This window comes from Pyricularia grisea, assembly GCF_004355905.1.
Source record: "Pyricularia grisea strain NI907 chromosome Unknown Pyricularia_grisea_NI907_Scaffold_2, whole genome shotgun sequence".
In the NCBI taxonomy this organism is placed as follows: Eukaryota; Fungi; Ascomycota; class Sordariomycetes; order Magnaporthales; family Pyriculariaceae; genus Pyricularia; species Pyricularia grisea.
Window position 1 is genome coordinate 6,570,519 of NW_022156717.1, and position 18,029 is coordinate 6,588,547.

Genomic DNA, 18,029 nt, shown 5'->3' on the forward strand with positions numbered 1-18,029 from the left:
CGATGAAATAAACCTAATACAGGAAACAGTGCCCAGAAGGCAATCATTATTTAAGAAAATTCGTAGCACGTTTCGTCAGTCAGCAATTTTTCAGCACGCATCATGCCTCCGCAACGGTAGCCATATTGCCCGTCCCCTGCAGATCCCTCCACGCATCGTTGCCGCCGCCCTTTAGCAAGCCATGCTTCCCCAGGGTCGCTACCAACATTGTGTTCTGCGATTGAAGCTCCCCAATCTGATCCTTGAGAATATCAATCTGCTTACGGGCGACATCCCTCTCTGTCTTGACGCGATCGAGCTCAAGGGCCATGTTTGCCTTCTCCTCCCGCTCGATCTGCTTCTTCCTGCGCTGCTCTGCCTTCCTCTCTTCGTGCTGGCGCCGCTCCTCAATCTTCTTCAGTTCGCGCTGGTATTTTTCCTCTTGACGTGCGAGCTCTTTTTCATGCTTTTCCCTGAGTTTTGCCATCTCACGCTCGTCCTTTTCCTTGTCACCGTGACGTTTTGTAGAGGATCGCTCCTGAACCTTGGCGATCTTCTCATGGACTCGGCGGCGGCGGTCATGTAGCTTTCTGAGCTCCTTCTCATTCTGCGTCTCGTAGCGTGAGGCAATCTTTGTGGTTTGAGAGCCTTGTGACTCCTGAGAATAGTTTGACGTGGCCTTTTTGAGGGTATCCTCTGTGTCCATGGACAACATAGAGCCAGAGAGACCGTCTGAGTTTCCCTCATCTTTCTGTGGAGACTGAGAATCTGAGCTGAACGACTTGAAAGAGTTCGCATCCGAGTCTGAGTCACTGTCGTCATGGTATTGATCGTCGAGGTCCGGCTCAGAGTCGGTAGCTATGATGGACCCCCCTAACGGATTACTGAGCCGCGAGGATATAACAGAACCAGCAACTCCAAAAACGCCGGTTATCATGCCATACAGGCCAGTTGCCGGCTGGATTGGAGGCTCATCCTCGGCCTGTGCTTCAGAAGTAGGAACGAGGTTATTCGTCGGGTTGTCGACTGGTTTGTCAGAGCCACCTGTAGTCACAGCGGTGGAGTCGCCGGTATTCGGGGTTGAAGTAGACTTCTCAACCTCAGCCTCGGGTTGTGGTTGTGGCTGAACTGTCTCCTCATCTGACTTTTCCAGTTCTTCGGGAGTCTTTTTGGCAAGCCAATCTAGGAACTTTGCGGCGTCACTAATAATGCCAGCCGGAGTGCCCTTCTCAACCATGAACCGAGGCACGCTACCACCCGGGTCGCTGCGAGTCACCATGAGCCATTCAACCGCCATCTCCGTCTCGGGACCGACAGTAATACCCCCTCTAGCATTCTTTATGGTACCGACGTCACTGTGTGTTGACCCATTGTCCGATTCGTCATCAGTCTCGCCGTCCGAGACGGATCCTGCGACGGCACCTGCCTTCTGCGCTGTGTTCAACAGGGCCTCGCGTCCAGCCGCAGCCTTTTTCTCGGCATTGCTGAGCTTATCAAATTCCTCCCTATTGAGGTTAATGGATGATCGAACTTTGCGCAGCGGGACTTCGATTGGAATTTCCCTGATTATTTCAACAGACTCGTACTGTCCCCGTATGAATCCTTGACGCTGGGGGCATTCAGGATGTACGCATGGCTTTGATACCACTACAAACTGTCTCGGGGCGTGAGGCACAGCCTTTTCTGTCCTCGTGATGGTTTCGTTGCCACCACTAGCAGCAGTGAGAAGCAGGGTGACAAAGTCGCGAGGGGTTGTCGGACCCGGGAACTGGGCGGAAAGATGGTAGACTGCAACAGTGGGCAAGAGTCAGTAATTATTGCCTGATATCGTTGTTGCTTCCCAGTATCTCCTAGGCAGGGCATCATGTTGGACGAACCTTCAGCCTTGCCCACTCCTTCGACGATTTCCTGCTCCACCCTTCTCTCCGCCCCGATTCCCCTCACGTTGCCCGCACCAGGTCCAGCATCAGGTTTCGCCGCGCGGGCCCGCAGCGCCTCGCCAAACTCTTTCTCCAGTCCGAGCCGGAACTTGTCAAACGATATTCCCTCGTGCACGCTCCGTCGGGCGAACCAGGTGCCTTTTCCATCCTTGGCACCTAGCTTGTAGACGTTAATCGCAAGCGGGTTGTCTCGCGGGTTCGTCTTGACCTCACGCCACTCCTTATGCAGCTTCTTGGCCGTATCGACGCACCCGTGGGCGGTACTGGGGGACAGCGTTCGATTTAGGGCAACTGAGGTACCGCCTGATGGCTCGGTTTTCGACCGTGCCCGGCCTTGCTGGGTCGCACCATTATGGGCGGCTTTGGCGACATTCTGTGGAAGGGGGATGCTGTCGACAATAGTTTGGGCATGAGAGAAGGTATCGCGGAGAGTAGCCGGCAGCGAGTCTATGGAAATGGCATTCCACTCCGTCGGACAGAGTGCTTTAAAAGGTTCGTGATGGGACATGATTGGCGTCTTTGGATTAGACTAGGCTCTGAAGTTGTGCGTGCGCATTAGGGATGGGAATGAGTTTGGTATGCGTTAGCGCGCCGGTGTATATTTGTTTACTGAACAGAACTTTGTCAAGAGTTTGTTGCTTTGGTGTGGATATGTTTCTGTGATTGTGAGCAGAGTAGCTAGGTTCCTAGGTAACCCAAAAGCAAAGGCTATGTGCCGCAGTATGTATGTCGTAAGAGAAGAGGCTCAGCGTAGAAATGTGGATACAGGAAGACGCTGAATATTTACGATATGATTATTGATTGTCAGTGGAGGATCCGAAAACCCTGCTCGTGATACGTAAGTGCGGCTATGTCAATATGTAGTAGTAAGTAGCATGGATGGCCATGGAAGGATGGTGAACTGGAATAGACCTAGCCAGGCACAGGGGTTTCAGTACAAGTCAATGCTCACACTCAGTGACGTTGTTTGCATGTTTTGTTGTAGCAAACCAGCAAAGGGGGAGATGCGAATGAGTGCGTGATCGGTCTGTTTGGTGCCGGGTGCCGTTCCGGGGCGTGGAATGTAATGACGTCATTAGACTTGTGAGGCGTGGAGGTGGAACATCTTTACTGAGCGAAATGTGGGGTACAAGCGAACAAACTGACAGGCATCAGCAACATCGCGAACCGCATGGTAATTGGGGCTTGTCCGATTTCAGAAATTGAGATGCAAATATCCAGTCTGATGTTCTAGGCCCAGGTATGCCAAGCGAATATCTACGAAATAGAAGAAAAAGGACAAAACGGGTGTTGAAGAAAATCGACATCGCCATCCCGCGGTATGCCAGGGTCATCCAGGTTTATTCACGTACATATGATGTACTTGCCTTATTTAGGCAATTAGCTTCTCTTGCCCAACCAGTCCTTAAATTTACCTACCCCGTACGGTACCTACTTCCTGATTTTACCCCCCGGGCAAGATAACACAGCTGCTTGATTACCTAACTGGTAAGCGGATGTAGCGGTTCTGTATTTATTCTCACTAACTACTTACACGTGAACTAAGGAAACGTGTCTCATGGCTTTAGTACTTATATGTTGTAGATCTTATGTATCATAAAAGAGGAGAGCAGCCTGACAGCATCACGACTTGCCAACCCAAATAGATGAGTAGCTGTAGATATTTAAATACTGATATATTCAGAAACTGTGGCTTCCCCAAGACAGGTCCTGGTTATATCACCATAATGTAGGATCATGTTGTATGCAAAGATGGTAGCCATCGCTCATTATGCCATAGAGTCTTCTGGGGATTTGAGTAGGTAGGGAAAAATAGTCTAAATAGGAATTTGAGGCTGGAACTGGTAGCCAAATATTGGATTAGGCAATCTGACAGGTGCAAACAAACAAGCCTTTGCTCTCAGCTTAGACTCGAGTCTGAACTCCACTTTCCACAATCAGCACCGTTCTCGATACCTGTTTGAGGATCTATAACTGGGTACCTAACTACCTACCTACCTTACCCTATCCAGAGCCAGATACAAAATTGATGCTAGGCAAACCTCTGCACCTCAACGAAGATCAGAGATCCTTACGCAGCTGTATTTCTGTTGCTTTCCCTGGCAAAATGTGTTTTTGTTGGCCTTGTTGGCCGTTCACCAAAGTTGATCTCGAAGACGACCCCCGGGGCAACAATCCATACCGATTTGTCGAAGGCCGTGACTGGCGGCCTAGTGAGCTCGGTTTGGTTCCTATGGTAAGTTTATGTTGTTGTGCAAAAAGCCCCCGATCTACTTGAGATCGTCCGGGACAACCTACCTTATCTAGCTCACCTCACCCTCACTTCACCTTTACCCTCACCTGAGCCCCAGATATTGACTGCTTTCCATGCCTGCTATCAACCACCAACTGCCCCGCTCTCCCGCTTGATTGACAGCCAATAGACTTGATCTTGTCTGTTTGCTCGATTCGCCCTCACCTCCTCCCTCAAGGTTTCCTTCCTTCATTTCACCTTCTGGTCAACAACGGTACACATACTTCTTCTCTTCCACTTCGCATCTCCAAGATCAATAACCAGAAGTATTCAACCCAGCTACCCAACTTGATCTCTTACCACTCCTCCAATATCAATTTTGATAGCTGCATTTCTTATTATCCCGTCAAAGATCGCTATCAAAGCCATCCTCGAGAAGAAAAAAACGTGTCGTAATCAGCAATTTCATTTCCTGATATCGACTGCCCAATCCCTAACCAAACACGATGGCTGCCAACTATGAGAACTCGGCTCAGCCTGTTAATGGCGTCAACTATCGTAAGCCTATTTCTCAAAATCCCCAGCCGAGATTGCTTCCGTGACAAGTCGATGGCCACAAGCTGACAGGCAGCACAGAGCCTCAGGTTCCCGACACGACCTTCGGACCCATGATTCACACCTACAGACCGCGATTTGACCATATCGGCTTGGGAGCGTTCCCCATGGTCCCAGGACTTGCTGCTCAGTCTGGTTTCACCGTTAGTGTTCATCAGCAGCCTGCTCATATGCAGTTGGGCCCTGTCTTCATGCCGCACTTGATGGGTCCTCAGGACTTTGCGCATGGCTGCGCTCCTTTGTTCATTGCAAGTGCCAGTTCAGCGCAGTTTTGCCACGCCCGTCACCCAGGAACTCGCTCTGGAGCTGTCCTGAATGCCTAGACCCGAGTCCCCACAAACTGGGAATAGTCTCAAGGCTCGCAAGTGCGGCCGAACCAAATCGAGCCTACGAGTGCTTCACACCAGCCTGCTTGCTTAGACCTTTTCTCCACGACACTATGACACTTAACAAAAACGGTGAGATCAGAGCTAACAGTGACATAGGGCAACCCGATGGCAATGCAAGGTCCAATCGGCCTTCCAGCAACTGGCACTCCTCTCTTTATGCAACCCGCTGGTCACCCGCCAATGCTTCTGCCTGCAGCCAATGGCATGTCCTTCTCGCAGCCTGCTATGGCCATGAGCGCTGGCGTAGGATGCATGTCCGCCCCTCCTGGAACCCTGTTGCCCACGGCTACGCCCGGAATGTTTGTGCAAGGTAATGGCGGCGTCCACCCTGAGCCGGCGTGCGGCATTGGTCGTACGGGCGCAGAGTATACCGCTGAGCAAATGGACATGGCTTATGCAAACAAGTCCTTTGAACCACAGGATTTCAAGCCGGCTGACGACACGCCGTCGCGCATGTACATGTGCCGTGAGCTTGACGGAGTCTGGACCATGCGCAGCCGCTTTTCAATTGATCGTATGGCCAAGGAGTGGAGATGGCATATGGCCCCCGAGGGCTATTTCTACGCCGTCCGTCTCCCGAACTGAGTTTGCGGCGCTTCTCCAGAGTCGAGAAACGATGCTTTTCAACAATAAAAGAGCCCTGTGGTCAAGATAGCTGGCCAGCCAGATCGGCGACCAGCCGACCAACATTAGCAGACATCATCTGTCTTGAGTAAAGTAGGTGCTCGCTTCCCAATGAGCAGGGATGGTCTTGAGCTGATTGAGGACTGCAGCAAGCAATGTGTACAGTTTGGTGGACAGTCTGTTTAGCATGATTCTGGCCGCCCTCTGGATTAGAAGCAGCCTGCGTTGCGGTAAGTTGCTTATTTTAAGAACTCGAAATGGCGCTCATCAGCTAAGACCTTCAACACAACAGGACGGATGAACTTCGACCAACTCCAATGAATGAGAGGACGGGATGAAGAGAAAACAGTCGGCTCGGATAGTCCACCTTATATTCCGCGTCTGGTGTTCGATATTTCTGATAGTCTACGAATGACAAGGGGCATTAGAACTGGACATCAAGGTTGGGCTTGACGGATGGTGTTTTCTTCGGCTCGACTGGTTAATCTTTCCTCTTCGATAATTTTCTCTTTTGTCTACTAGCGAATACGACAATATGCATGCGCAGGGGGTCCCGACACTATCATGGAGGATAATAGATGATTTATCATGAGCCTCTATTGATGGTCAAAACGGTGAAGATTAGCTGAAAAAAAAAAAAAAAAAAAAAAAAAAAAAAAAAAAAAAAAAAAAAAAAAAAAAAAAAAAAAAAAAACCTGTATCGATGAGATTCACTGTAACCGAATGCCAGATGCGCTAGTGGGAAGAACGTGCTGTCACTGTCTTAACACTGTGTGGCCCACCCCCTCGCGCTTCCCCACAAGTTACAACAGAACGTTGTGCATGTACCGTACCGTACCTGAGGTAGGTAGGTAGTCATGAAAGCCGAAGCCACCTGCGCCCGTTAACTTCAAGCTATTTTCAGTTGGTCTCTCGTATTTTCCCGAGACTCGCATAACTACACTTGAAATGCTGCTCATCGGTCTAACAGGGTCTATCGCCACGGGGAAGTCAACCGTCTCAAGCCTGCTTTCATCCCCACCCTACTCCATCCCTGTTATCGACGCGGACTTGCTCGCACGACAGGTCGTCGAGCCAGGAACTCCAGGATACCGCAAAATCGTAGCATACTTTGGCCCGAGCACCCCGGACCTACTGCAGCCACCCAACCCAGCCGAACCCAATGGCGGCATTGACGGACCCACCGGCAAAGGCAGGCCGCTGAACCGCACCGTGCTCGGCCGGCGCGTCTTTGGCGACGACCCGGACCGCAGGCGCGACCGGGCCGTGCTCAACGGTATCGTCCACCCTGCCGTCCGCTGGGCCATGTACAAATCCCTGGGCTGGTACTACGTCATGGGCCACCGGGCCGTGGTGCTCGACGTGCCGCTGCTCTTCGAGGCCGGGCTGGACAGGATGTGCGGCACCGTCGTCGTCGTGGCCGTGCGGGACCCGGCCGTCCAGATGGCGAGGCTGCGCGCGCGGGATCCGCACCTCAGCGCCGAGGACGCCGAGGATAGGGTGAAATCCCAAGGCGACGTGCGCGAAAAGGCACAGAGGTGCGAGGCCAGGGGTGGCGCGAGGGGCATCGTGGTCTGGAACGACGGAGACAAGACGGAGCTCGAGAGGGAGCTGAGGCGTGCCGTCCAGATCATTTTCGAAAGCAGCCCCAAGTGGTGGAGCTGGGCGCTGCTGCTGTGTCCGCCGCTGGCTGTCGCGTCTGGGGCTTGGAACTTTTGGCGAAATACGCAGATTAACAACGAGTGGAAGGAGATGGAACAGAGAGGACGGGCGAGGTTGTAAAATGAATTGAATCTGGGTGCGGAGGGATTGTAACGGAAGACGGAAGCGAGCCTTGATTTCAACTACCTTAATTTATCTGGTGGTTTTTTTTTATTCCCGGTATACGACGTTGTTTGTGCTGATGGGTGGGATCCAAGGTATTGACAGGCTTGAAATAAGCTCCGACGTACTGGCTGCTAATGATTCATTGTAGGCGTTTTGATATAAACCACCAGGCCTGGAGGTAGGTAGGAAGGTAGGTAGGCAAACAGGTGGTGTGATGACTGCCGAGATCGGGGATGGGCGTTTTGACGCTCCTTCCTTTTCTACTTTGACACCCACCCTTCCCTTTGCAACTTCTACAACACACACAAACAATCAAAACCTGCCAGTCAACTCCTCACATCTCCCAGCTCTATACTACCATAATCCTTTCCCCCCCACCTGCGTCGGATTCCAAAGGCACTGGCTGGCCGGACCTACGCAGATCTAATAATCAGATCCTTGGGCATATACGCTTAGAAGCCTCTGCATCCATTTCCTGACTCTCCACTCACCTGCCACTACCACCCTTCCTTGACTTCAAATTTCAAGATCGTATATTTCTGGCAATTGGTTACCTTAAAACACTGCCACCCTCCACCTATAGAGGTGTTAGGCAACATGCCTCCAAACTCTCTAGTCGAATGGATGATCGGTCAGAATGTTTCAACCACAAAACAGAAAAAGATCAGTACCTTCCGTGAAGTCGTCAGGCTTCAGGTAGCAACTGATGATGAGTCCGGCGAAGACTCCATTCTCTTGACATACCCTCGCACACATCAATCGGGTAAAACCCTAGCGGCCACTCCGCCAGGCAAGAAGGTCAGATTTGATCAGAAACCTGCACTCAAGGACAGTTCATCCCCGATCAGCCTATCCTCATCGAGTTCAAGCGGCTCGAGCGAAGAAAAGCCGAAGAAAGTAGCCACACAGACTATCTGCGAAATTTCAGACAGCGAAGAAGACTCCGAACCACATCCAACATGCTCATGTGCAGACTGCAGAGTTGGAAGGCGGAGAGCGAGGCGCCTTGCACGACTGAACAAGAAGCTCCAGGAAAGTTCAAGCGATGCTTCTAGCGATACTGCAGAGGCAAGTGAGCCCGTCCCGGAACCAAAGAAAGATAATCCACTTCCCAAAAAGAACGAAGCCAAGAAAAAAGCTGGAAAGAACAAATCTCCCAAGAAACCAGCGCCTGAACCAGCACCCATCGTGTCTGAAGCCAGTGATACACCTGGCGAAACCACGGAGGGGACACAGACGGAAGGCGATACAGACAATGAGGCTCCGGCTGTGACACCACCCCCAGCTCCGCAGGAGGAGAAAAAGGAGCCTGCGGGTAAGAAGACAAAGAACGGCGGCGGAAACGTTGGCAAGGGTAAACAGGAGAAGAAAGTCAAGAACACGGACGAGAAAGTTTCAGACAACAAGGAAAAAAATTCGGACAACAAGGAGAAAGAGGCACTGATCGAAACAGCTTCCCAGGTTTTCATTAAGTCACAGACTACAGATAAACCTCTTCAGCTGCCTCCATACTCACAAGAGTCCAACATTCGACCACCAAACCTGCTTATGCCAGTCAAAGCACAGGTATTACAGGTTGAACATGCCATCGAGACCCCGGATGATCCGCGGCCAAATGCGTTCGTTGACAACCAGTATGGAGTTCTTCGCGTCTACCACGGCCCTGCCTATGGCAATGCCCTCGGAAATCTCTACCCACGGCGGTCCTGGTCAGGCAAGGATTTACCACTTGGGGCACCGCATCCGATGCACAACCCGTATATCCATGGCTTTGGGCAACATTCTCAGGGCCAAGGACATGGCGGTGCTGTCCCGGATGGCCAGGGTCCACATAGCATGATGCCCCCAGGCTGGTATGCGATTCCAGGTGGCGATGGTCATTTGATGCCTGCCATCAATCAATGGGGCATGCCAAATACCGGCTACCAACCTCCTCCGCCTGATGTACCGATACCCAACCCTCCAGCTGCAACAGCTCAGCCCCCTGAAACTGGTGGAATAAGCCTAAAGTTTGATTCCCATGGAAGACCCATCACAAGTGGTTCTGCCAGGGGAAGCAACAAAGACCAAGGATGGGGGACAAACATTGCTCCCCCAACGCCTACGGCAGGACCGGGATCTCATCGCTCACAGCAAGGGCATGGATCTAACAAAGATCCTTGGAAGACTAATGGATGGGCCTCTAACATGCCATGGGGAGACGGTGCGAGTGGAGAGAATGCAAAGGAAGCCAGCAACCAGGGCAAGGGAAGCAACAGGGACAATGCCTGGGGCGGCAACACTGGTGCGCCACAAGCTTGGGGCTCAGCACACGGTGGCAGTAATAGGAGCAACAGGCAAAACGGCAATAACGGCGGGCAATGGGCTACCGATGCGAATAACCAGACGGGGACCAAAGGTTGGGGTGGTGGTGGCTCGAATGTCAGCAAGAAGGAAAGCGCTCTTCCTGGCTGGCCGACACATTCTCCCAAATGTCCACCTCCTCAGAACCCCTGGGCCAGCTCAAACAGTGGCCCCAACAATGAAGGCTCCGCAGGAGCAAACGGCGGCTGGAACGATCCAAAATCCAAAACGACTGGAGACTGGGGTGGTGGTGGTGGTGCGTCTACGAATAACTGGAATGCATGGGGAACGGGATCGCAAACAAACAACATCGGCTGGAACGAGCCACCAAAAAATACGTCCGAGAGAGCCAGCAACGGAGGATGGAACGCGCAGCCGAGTGGGAACAGCAACGTGGCTTGGGGCGGTGGCGGCAGTCAGCGTAATGATCCAGCCCCTGATGCCCCGGTTGACGGTCCCTCGGATGCTCGGCCCCAGGGTTCCCATCCAGCTAACCAAGACGTAGGCCCCAACGATTGGAATAATCCCGGTCCGGGTGATTCGACGAACTGGGGGAAACGCGGAGGTGGAGCAAACAGCAACTGGAGCTACAACAATGTCGGCGGCGCGCCTAATGATGAGGGTGGCGGCTGGGGTCGAAGTGGCTCGACCAAAGGTACGCCACCACGTCCTCCTTCTATCCCAGCCAATCAATTGCAAAGTGCACCCAATCCACCCCAAGACGATACCACCAAGCCTCCCTCAGATTCGGGTTCTGGTGCTGGAAACTGGGATACTCGTTCTAGGCATAGCGGTGGAGGTGGGAAACAAGTAAATGATGGGGATAAAGGAGATGGAGCGGAGAGGATGCCGTGTACTTGGCCCACTCCATTACCGAGCGCGCATCCTGACGGTGGCTGGCCAAGCGATGGCAGCGGCAACGACAAGATTACTGACAAAGAAGTACCAGAGGCCTTCTTCGGTCCAGTCGGTCCTTCGAACGTATGCGATCAGCCGGCGACTTCTGACAACAATGTCGGCGGAGCTCCCAATGCCGGATGGGCAAACGCCCCCAGCGACAACCAAAACAACAATTGGACCGGTGGCGGAGGAGGCGGCAACTGGAATTCCAGCAATGTCGGAGGGGCAGTATCAACAGGTGGAGATGGAGGCTATGGGCCCGCAGGTAATGCCGGGCCGATATCAGAAATCCCACCATGGGGTGATGCCACAGCAGCTCAGAGCACTCGTCCCGAGCCCCAGCAGCAGAAACCAAACAACATATGGTGAATTGTGTGGTTCTATTCCAGGCGGTCGATAACATGGTTGCAGAAGTCCTTACGTCTGCGCTTCAGAACTCAATGAGATATGCGGGTATGTTAAGGCCGGCATAAGTTCTAATATTCCAGACTCTGAGATGGGCCGATACTCCAGAAATAATTTTGGCGTTTGTCTTATTCGGCAATCATTTTCATTCTTGATGATCGCTGTGTCTCTCATGCCTTCTGGGACATTGATACGGAAGCTACAGTTTGAGCATCAAGTCAAATTAGCTATGCATGCAACCTGAAATGGTGGTCGTTAGGTTGTATAATGCCGAGAGGGAAGAGGCTTTTGCCGTTGCTGTTGCTTTGGCCTGTTATATAAGAAATGCATCACACAGGGTAAATATCATTTTGAACAAGTTGAGACGTTTCTTCAATCACGATATTGCAACTAGTTCTAGACGGGAGATCTCTTTTAGTTTTGATAGAAATTGAGACCAAAGAATGAAGCCAGGACCAATATCTCATCTCCATTTATGATTTGATCAGGTTCGCTTTCCCGGTTTCTATGCACCCGAGGTAGTGTATACAGTAGGTAGTATGAACACATATACCCTGTGTTGTTTTGTGCCCTGATTCAACGGATGTATAGTACCGTGCTGTCTATCTTCTCCACCTACGTCACGCAAATGTCACGTTGATGATATTTCAGACCTACAGGGTCCATGACTATCTGCATATCTAACACTGTATATCAAAGTCAGATGTAATATAACCAAATCCGTGGATCAAAAGCTTCGTTTCGGGTCTTTCCGAAACGTCATGCGCTCATGCAATTCATGTTGGCATATTTACTGTACAGTTAGATGAAACTGCATACCCCTGGGCAGTAGGAAATATATACCGTACGAGAGTAATGGTAATGGTATAAGAGTATAAGATGATAATACAGATTACTATTCCTGTGGACTACCAATAGAGAATTCACACTTACGATATATCTAAGCAAGACAAGTCTCGGTCTTTTGATGGGCTGGGCCGATCTCCCGAGTTTTCTTCAAAGCAGCTGAACGGGCTTTTGATGGGCGTTTTTTTTTTTTTTTTTTTTTTTTTTGCGAAATGCGAAATGCGAAACGACTGATATAATTTGAGAAGGGAGTGAGAGCCCTGCATGTCAATGATGGCGCCCAGCAAACTGTGATACACAGCAGCTGCTTAGAGTAAATGACGAGACCATTGTGAATTTTAGTATCATATATTCACTTGTTGGCAGGCAACGTGGCTGTCCAAACTTCCCGATGGGATAAAAATGCATTCTCGGTATTTCGCTTGGACTAGATGAAAAGAGCATGGTTACAAGAAAAGGCATTGCCCTAGGTAGGTGGTACCTTACTCATTGAAGATGGCCAATATCCATGTTAGGTCGGCCTTTTGGCGCGACACGGCTTGCTTCGGTTCAGTAAAGAATTCAGCTACTGTACTCGTAGTGCAGTGCAATGAATGGATTTTCACGTGGGAACGAACTCTTACCAACTGCTGGCACGGGATTCGCCCTCCACATGCGAGGCACTTGAATCTGACCCACTTTCGGCACGAGGAAAAAATAAAAAAACGTCATAACGCTAAGGATGAGTTTACTGTGCTGTACCCCGTAGCTAAAGGTGGTAGCCAGCTTTATTGTGCCGCGGTGCAGGGAACCTTCGACTTCAACCCGTTCACCACACACCCCCTCTCCCCGGGACGTAGCTTTTAGCCATCGACTAGTCTAGTTTTGGTCGTCTTTGGGACGAAAGTGCTTTCATCGGCGCTAAAGGGAGTTTAGCTTTGTTGTCTGAATCTTACCAATTGCCAAACGGATTCGACAGCCAAACTTCGTGCCGCGGCATCAAATCACTTTTGCACCATCCTGGGGGACCAATGATGACCAGGTAGATAGCAAACAGACCCTTGCCCCCCTTCATCGAAAAGAAAAGAAGAGACAGAGAGAGAGAAAGAACAAAAGAAGAACAATGTCTGTATCGGTCAAGGGAGCAGGCCGGGTTTGCGCCCGCATCCCAAGATGTTGCTACTCGGCGCCGAGGTTACGGACAGCCGCCCTCTCCTCAACCTCCACAGCACACTATTATACGGCGTCTCGGTCACAGAGGAGGTTACCAAGGACGAACGCAGCCTCCTGGACGCAGACACGTCTCTTCTCCGTCAGCAGGCCACGGCGGTACGCTACCGAGGAGGAATCCTTCGATCCCCGGACAGTCGAGAGGGAGAGCGATGAGGTGGATGTTTGCATTGTGGGTGGAGGTGCGCACAGCTCTCTCATCATCGGATCCAAGACAGCACAAACGGGTGCTTGGAGGAATATTATTACTTTGGAAGGCGCCTTTGTGACTAATATGATTTTCTATTCTCCCCTATTTTTTCAGGCCCCGCCGGTCTCAGCGCCGCCATCCGCTTGAAGCAGCTCGCAAACGAAGCCGGCAATGAAGACTTTCGCGTCCTGCTCCTCGAAAAGGCCGGCGAGCTCGGCGCGCACATCGTGTCGGGTGCCGTGATACAGCCCACCGCCATCGACGAGCTGATCCCCGACTGGCTGTCCGAGGATAACCCCGACCGATTCGAGCACGCGACGCCCGCCGGCACCGACCGCATGCGCTTCCTGACCAAGACGAAAGCCATCCCGCTGCCCGCCCCGCCGCAGATGAGCAACCACGGCAACTACATTGTCAGCTTGGGCCAGTTTACCGCCTGGCTGGGCGCACGGGCCGAGGAGCTGGGCGTCGAGGTGTATCCAGGCTTCGCCGCCTCCGAGGTCATTTACAAGTCGGACGGCTCGGTCCTCGGAGTCGCCACCAACGACTTGGGCATCGGGCGTGACGGCAAGCCCAAGGACTCGTTTGAGCGCGGCATGGAGTTCCACGCCCGCTGCACGCTCTTCGCCGAGGGTTGCCACGGTAGCTTGACCAAGCAGGTCACCAAAAAGTTTGACTTGCGCCGCGACAGCCAGCCGCAGACTTATGGGCTCGGGCTTAAAGAGGTTTGGGAGGTCGACCCTGCCAAGTTCCGCAGGGGCGAGATCACGCACTCGCTCGGCTACCCGCTGCCGAAGGACGTGTATGGCGGCGCGTGGATGTACCACTTTGGCGACAACCTCGTCTCTCTCGGTCTCGTCGTCGCCCTCGACTACCCCAACCCCTGGATGTCGCCGTACCAGGAGTTCCAAAAGATGAAAAAGCACCCGCTGTACAGGGAGGTCCTCGAGGGCGGCAAGTGCATCTCGTACGGCGCCCGCGCCCTGATCGAGGGTGGGTTTCAGTCCATCCCCAAGGTCGCCTTCCCCGGCGGTGCCCTGATCGGCGACTCAGCCGGTTTCGTCAACGTGCCCAAGGTCAAGGGCACCCACAACGCCATGAAGTCGGGCATGTTGGCTGCCGAGGCGGCATGGAAGGCTCTGAGCACGAGTGAGAACGAGGGTTCCGTCTTCCTATACGACTACGAGAGCTCGCTGCGCCAGTCCAGCATATGGAAGGAGCTCAAGGAGGTGCGCAACATGCGCCCATCCTTCCACAACCCGCTCGGCCTGTACGGTGGCATCATGTACTCGGGGCTGGAGGCCTACGTCCTCAAGGGCCGCGTGCCCTGGACGCTCAAGCACAAGACGACGGACCACGGCGCCACCAAGCCCGCGGACCAGTGCGAAAAGATCGAGTACGAGAAACCCGACGGCGAGATCACCTTTGACATACTCACTAGCGTTTCCCGCACCGGCACCAACCACGAGGAGGACCAGCCGGTTCACTTGCAGGTCAAGGACTGGGATCGCCACGCGCTCGAGACTTGGCCCAAGTTCAAGGGCCTGGAAAACAGATTCTGCCCGGCCGGTGTGTACGAATACGTCGAGGATCAATCCAAGGAGCTTGGCGTCAGGTTCCAAATCAACGCTCAAAAGTAAGTGCCAGTCACTAAACACCCCTTGCACCCCACCCATGATGGATGATGCGAATCAAAAGATTAGCTAACCAAACCGCTACGTCCTGATATAGCTGTATTCATTGTAAGACGTGTGATATCAAAGCACCTCATCAAGATATAAATTGGCAAGTGCCGCAGGGAGGCGAAGGACCAAAGTACTACATGACATAAAGTAGACGAGTCAACTTTTCTCGTAGCGCTCAATGAATAAAAATTTGGCGAACTTTTTTTTTTTTTTTTTTTATGACGCAATGGACATCTTGGCAATTTCAGGTGTTATGTTGATTGGTATAATAAACCCTCTGTGTTATTGACCAACTTTCTTATTTTTCTTATACGGTGAGCACATCGCTATTACGAACGATGCCCAGCCTCCGCCAAGGGGAAAGAAAATGAAAATGAAAACGAACAAGAGAACAAGCTCAACGCGGATTCATGAAATCACGCAAAAAGAAAACGCGACAAAAATGATGCGCAGGTGACGCGAGGGTGCGCGAAATGCACACGAATGATCAAATGCAACCTGGTCATGAAAGCGAAATTTTTGGTGATACATTCAAGATAGTACTGTAGTAGAGTCGTCACGGTGGAGCCCTCGAAATAAACGATGGACACAGTATTAAAGAATAACGACGCACGATATTGCCAGCCTCCTTTCCTTTGCATCAATGGATGAGCCGCGATGTCCCGGCCAACATGCGTCAAGTTTGCACAATCCCCGCCTCCGGCTGGAGGTGGCATCACTTGCTGCAGTTAGCCAATCAGATGCCGCATACGTGCATTAATTGCTTCACGCTATCATGCAGATAAGCTGCCCGACACGGTTATAGAATACGCCAGCGCTACCTGTCGCGATTGGCTCATCAGACGGGATGGCAAGACTGACGACTGAAGAGTCGGTAGTCAAACGAGCTGAAAAACTAGCTTCCTCCACTCGAAAATGGTAAAGGGAAACATACGAAGTACAGTAGCTTGAGTAGTTCTGTTGCGGTTGCTTGGCGGAGCGTGCGCGACAAAAAAAAACCAGAAAATCTCATAAGAACATTCACGGGTGGGTCTGTACATGGGAATTTCCAGCTGCTGGTGATGGTTGGCCTCAAAAGTAACAACCGGCACAGGATGAGGACAGATTGTGCAATGTGATTCGTGCGCAGATAGTGAGTCATAAAAAAAGGAAAACAAGGGAGGCAAGGCTAAGGGGGCCGAGACGAGCACGGACAGGGGTTGATGATGGGTGACAGTGCGCCAGCGTCGGACCGGAGCAGCTTCGTACCTGTACTTGTCTGTACTGGTACCTCCCAGGCGCCCGTGCCATTTCCACTTGGAATTTTGGAGCCAGTGTAAATTCCGCGACCGGACCTCTGTTTCCCTGCAGAGGGACTGGTCTGGAAACAGGAAAAGGCTGGGCAAAAAGGGGCTGCTGGAGTCACCAGAGTCAGGTAACATTTGACGCTACTGGCGATGCCCCTGAAGCCTGGTTGTGCTGAGTTTTATCACTCACCCAAGACGCGGATCGATCCATGTGATTGATTGTAAATCGTATGCGGTGAAAGCCGAACTCGATTTCCTGGCCGACCTTTGTGTATTTTCGAGGAAACGTAAATAGTAAGTATGATGGCTCACTTAATGCCATGAGACGATGATGAGTCGTGCAGTCGAGAATGAGGGCGGAGGGAAACGGCTTGACGAGAATGGTTGGTGGTGGCATTGGGATGGATGGAGGAGGGTTGGTTAGTGGTGACAATAAAAGGGAAAGGAGCGAAAAGAAATGAGGAACGGGCAAATGAGGTGGTACTCCGTTAAGATGGTATGGGGCTGTGCTGTATTGTCGCCTCAGGCTGCAATAAATAATTTTAAATCTTACACAGTGCCGTCATTTGTTCCGTCAACAATTCGACGGGAGGGTAAGCACCTGTTTGTTTGTCGCTTACTGTACTAGGGAAGCTCGGAGTGAAACGCGGGAAACCCTGGTGCGCGCTGGTTTTGAACCGTGGGTAATGGGGATTGCACGCGCATCGAAATTTGATTTTGTCCTGGGCGTAACGGGGGTAACCAACACTTTGTTTGTGGACCGAGGTCACACTGAGTCGTGCATGGTCTGGAAGCCAGAACCCATCAGTTAACCCTCGGTAAGGGGGAAAAAAATCTCCATCGACCGGCCCTGAGTCGGTACGAGACTGTGGCAATACTGTACGTGCTAGAAGTGGCGCGGAACGGCTGTAGTCGGGGTTGAGCATGAAGGCGAAGAAATCGCGTCAACTGGAGTTTACATGCGTGATTCGTGGACTTGACTGGCGTCTGAGGCACCGGCAGCAGTTCGGTGATCTGCGGTTGGCCACGAAGTAAAGCCCGTCGGGCGCCGGAAAATGGGTACTGTAGGTATGTGAAGGTATACACCGTATGTGATCGAGCCTGATTAAACTCATGCTGGGTCTAGGACAACCGACTGAACATTTGACATTTAATCAGATACTCTCTTTGGGGGATGAGCGAACAATAAAAGAGGAGAATGGTCAGGTTCAAATAGTGTAATGTATTATTCAAAAGAGTGCCACGTATACGTTCGGCCAGCATGAGCAAAAAGTCGCAGTTAATCGTCTTCTGTGGTTTTTTTTGTTCGATTGTCAGACCCTAAATTTGTCGAAAGGAGAAAGCGTTTGGCCAATGGCGGCAGGAATGTTTCAGGCTTTGTGATGGAGGGTGGACGTAGGGGAAAAAAGAAATTACGAATTTTGACTGGATGCCAGGCTCGCCCCCCAGAGACCCAACGGCTGCAACCCAACAGCTACGGTAAGAGGCAAGGGTATGGTAGCTGGCTGGGCCAGGCGTCCAAGAAGATTTTAGGAAAAGAAGCGAACAAGGGATGAAA

At 51.8% G+C, this 18,029-nt stretch overlaps 6 protein-coding genes across 6 annotated transcripts; 5 read left to right on the forward strand and 1 right to left on the reverse strand.

Annotated features, from left to right (window-relative positions):
* Positions 1 to 100: 100 nt before the first annotated feature.
* PgNI_04520 (uncharacterized protein) lies at positions 101 to 2,799 on the reverse strand (the record flags this gene model as incomplete). The annotated part of the gene is made up of 2 exons (XM_031124565.1): positions 1,857 to 2,799; positions 101 to 1,767 (listed from the first exon to the last, which is right to left on the reverse strand). The coding sequence occupies exons 1-2, from the start codon at positions 2,425 to 2,427 to the stop codon at positions 101 to 103; spliced, it is 2,238 nt and encodes a 745-aa protein (XP_030983900.1). The 5' UTR covers positions 2,428 to 2,799.
* Positions 2,800 to 4,658: 1,859 nt separating this feature from the next.
* PgNI_04521 (uncharacterized protein) lies at positions 4,659 to 5,741 on the forward strand (the record flags this gene model as incomplete). The annotated part of the gene is made up of 3 exons (XM_031124566.1): positions 4,659 to 4,710; positions 4,789 to 4,910; positions 5,253 to 5,741. The coding sequence occupies 3 exons, from the start codon at positions 4,659 to 4,661 to the stop codon at positions 5,739 to 5,741; spliced, it is 663 nt and encodes a 220-aa protein (XP_030984644.1).
* Positions 5,742 to 6,728: 987 nt separating this feature from the next.
* PgNI_04522 (uncharacterized protein) lies at positions 6,729 to 7,562 on the forward strand (the record flags this gene model as incomplete). The annotated part of the gene is made up of 1 exon (XM_031124567.1): positions 6,729 to 7,562. The coding sequence occupies one exon, from the start codon at positions 6,729 to 6,731 to the stop codon at positions 7,560 to 7,562; it is 834 nt and encodes a 277-aa protein (XP_030984645.1).
* Positions 7,563 to 8,204: 642 nt separating this feature from the next.
* On the forward strand, positions 8,205 to 11,219 carry PgNI_04523 (uncharacterized protein; the record flags this gene model as incomplete). The annotated part of the gene is made up of 1 exon (XM_031124568.1): positions 8,205 to 11,219. The coding sequence occupies one exon, from the start codon at positions 8,205 to 8,207 to the stop codon at positions 11,217 to 11,219; it is 3,015 nt and encodes a 1,004-aa protein (XP_030983903.1).
* Positions 11,220 to 12,877: 1,658 nt separating this feature from the next.
* On the forward strand, positions 12,878 to 15,433 carry PgNI_04524 (uncharacterized protein). Its single transcript, XM_031124569.1, has 3 exons — positions 12,878 to 13,492; positions 13,615 to 15,136; positions 15,232 to 15,433. Exons 1-3 carry the CDS (start codon positions 13,204 to 13,206, stop codon positions 15,329 to 15,331), a joined length of 1,911 nt encoding a protein of 636 aa, XP_030983904.1. The 5' UTR covers positions 12,878 to 13,203; the 3' UTR covers positions 15,332 to 15,433.
* Positions 15,434 to 16,928: 1,495 nt separating this feature from the next.
* PgNI_04525 (uncharacterized protein) lies at positions 16,929 to 17,283 on the forward strand (the record flags this gene model as incomplete). Its single annotated transcript, XM_031124570.1, has 2 exons — positions 16,929 to 16,967; positions 17,029 to 17,283. 2 exons carry the CDS (start codon positions 16,929 to 16,931, stop codon positions 17,281 to 17,283), a joined length of 294 nt encoding a protein of 97 aa, XP_030984648.1.
* Positions 17,284 to 18,029: the final 746 nt, after the last annotated feature.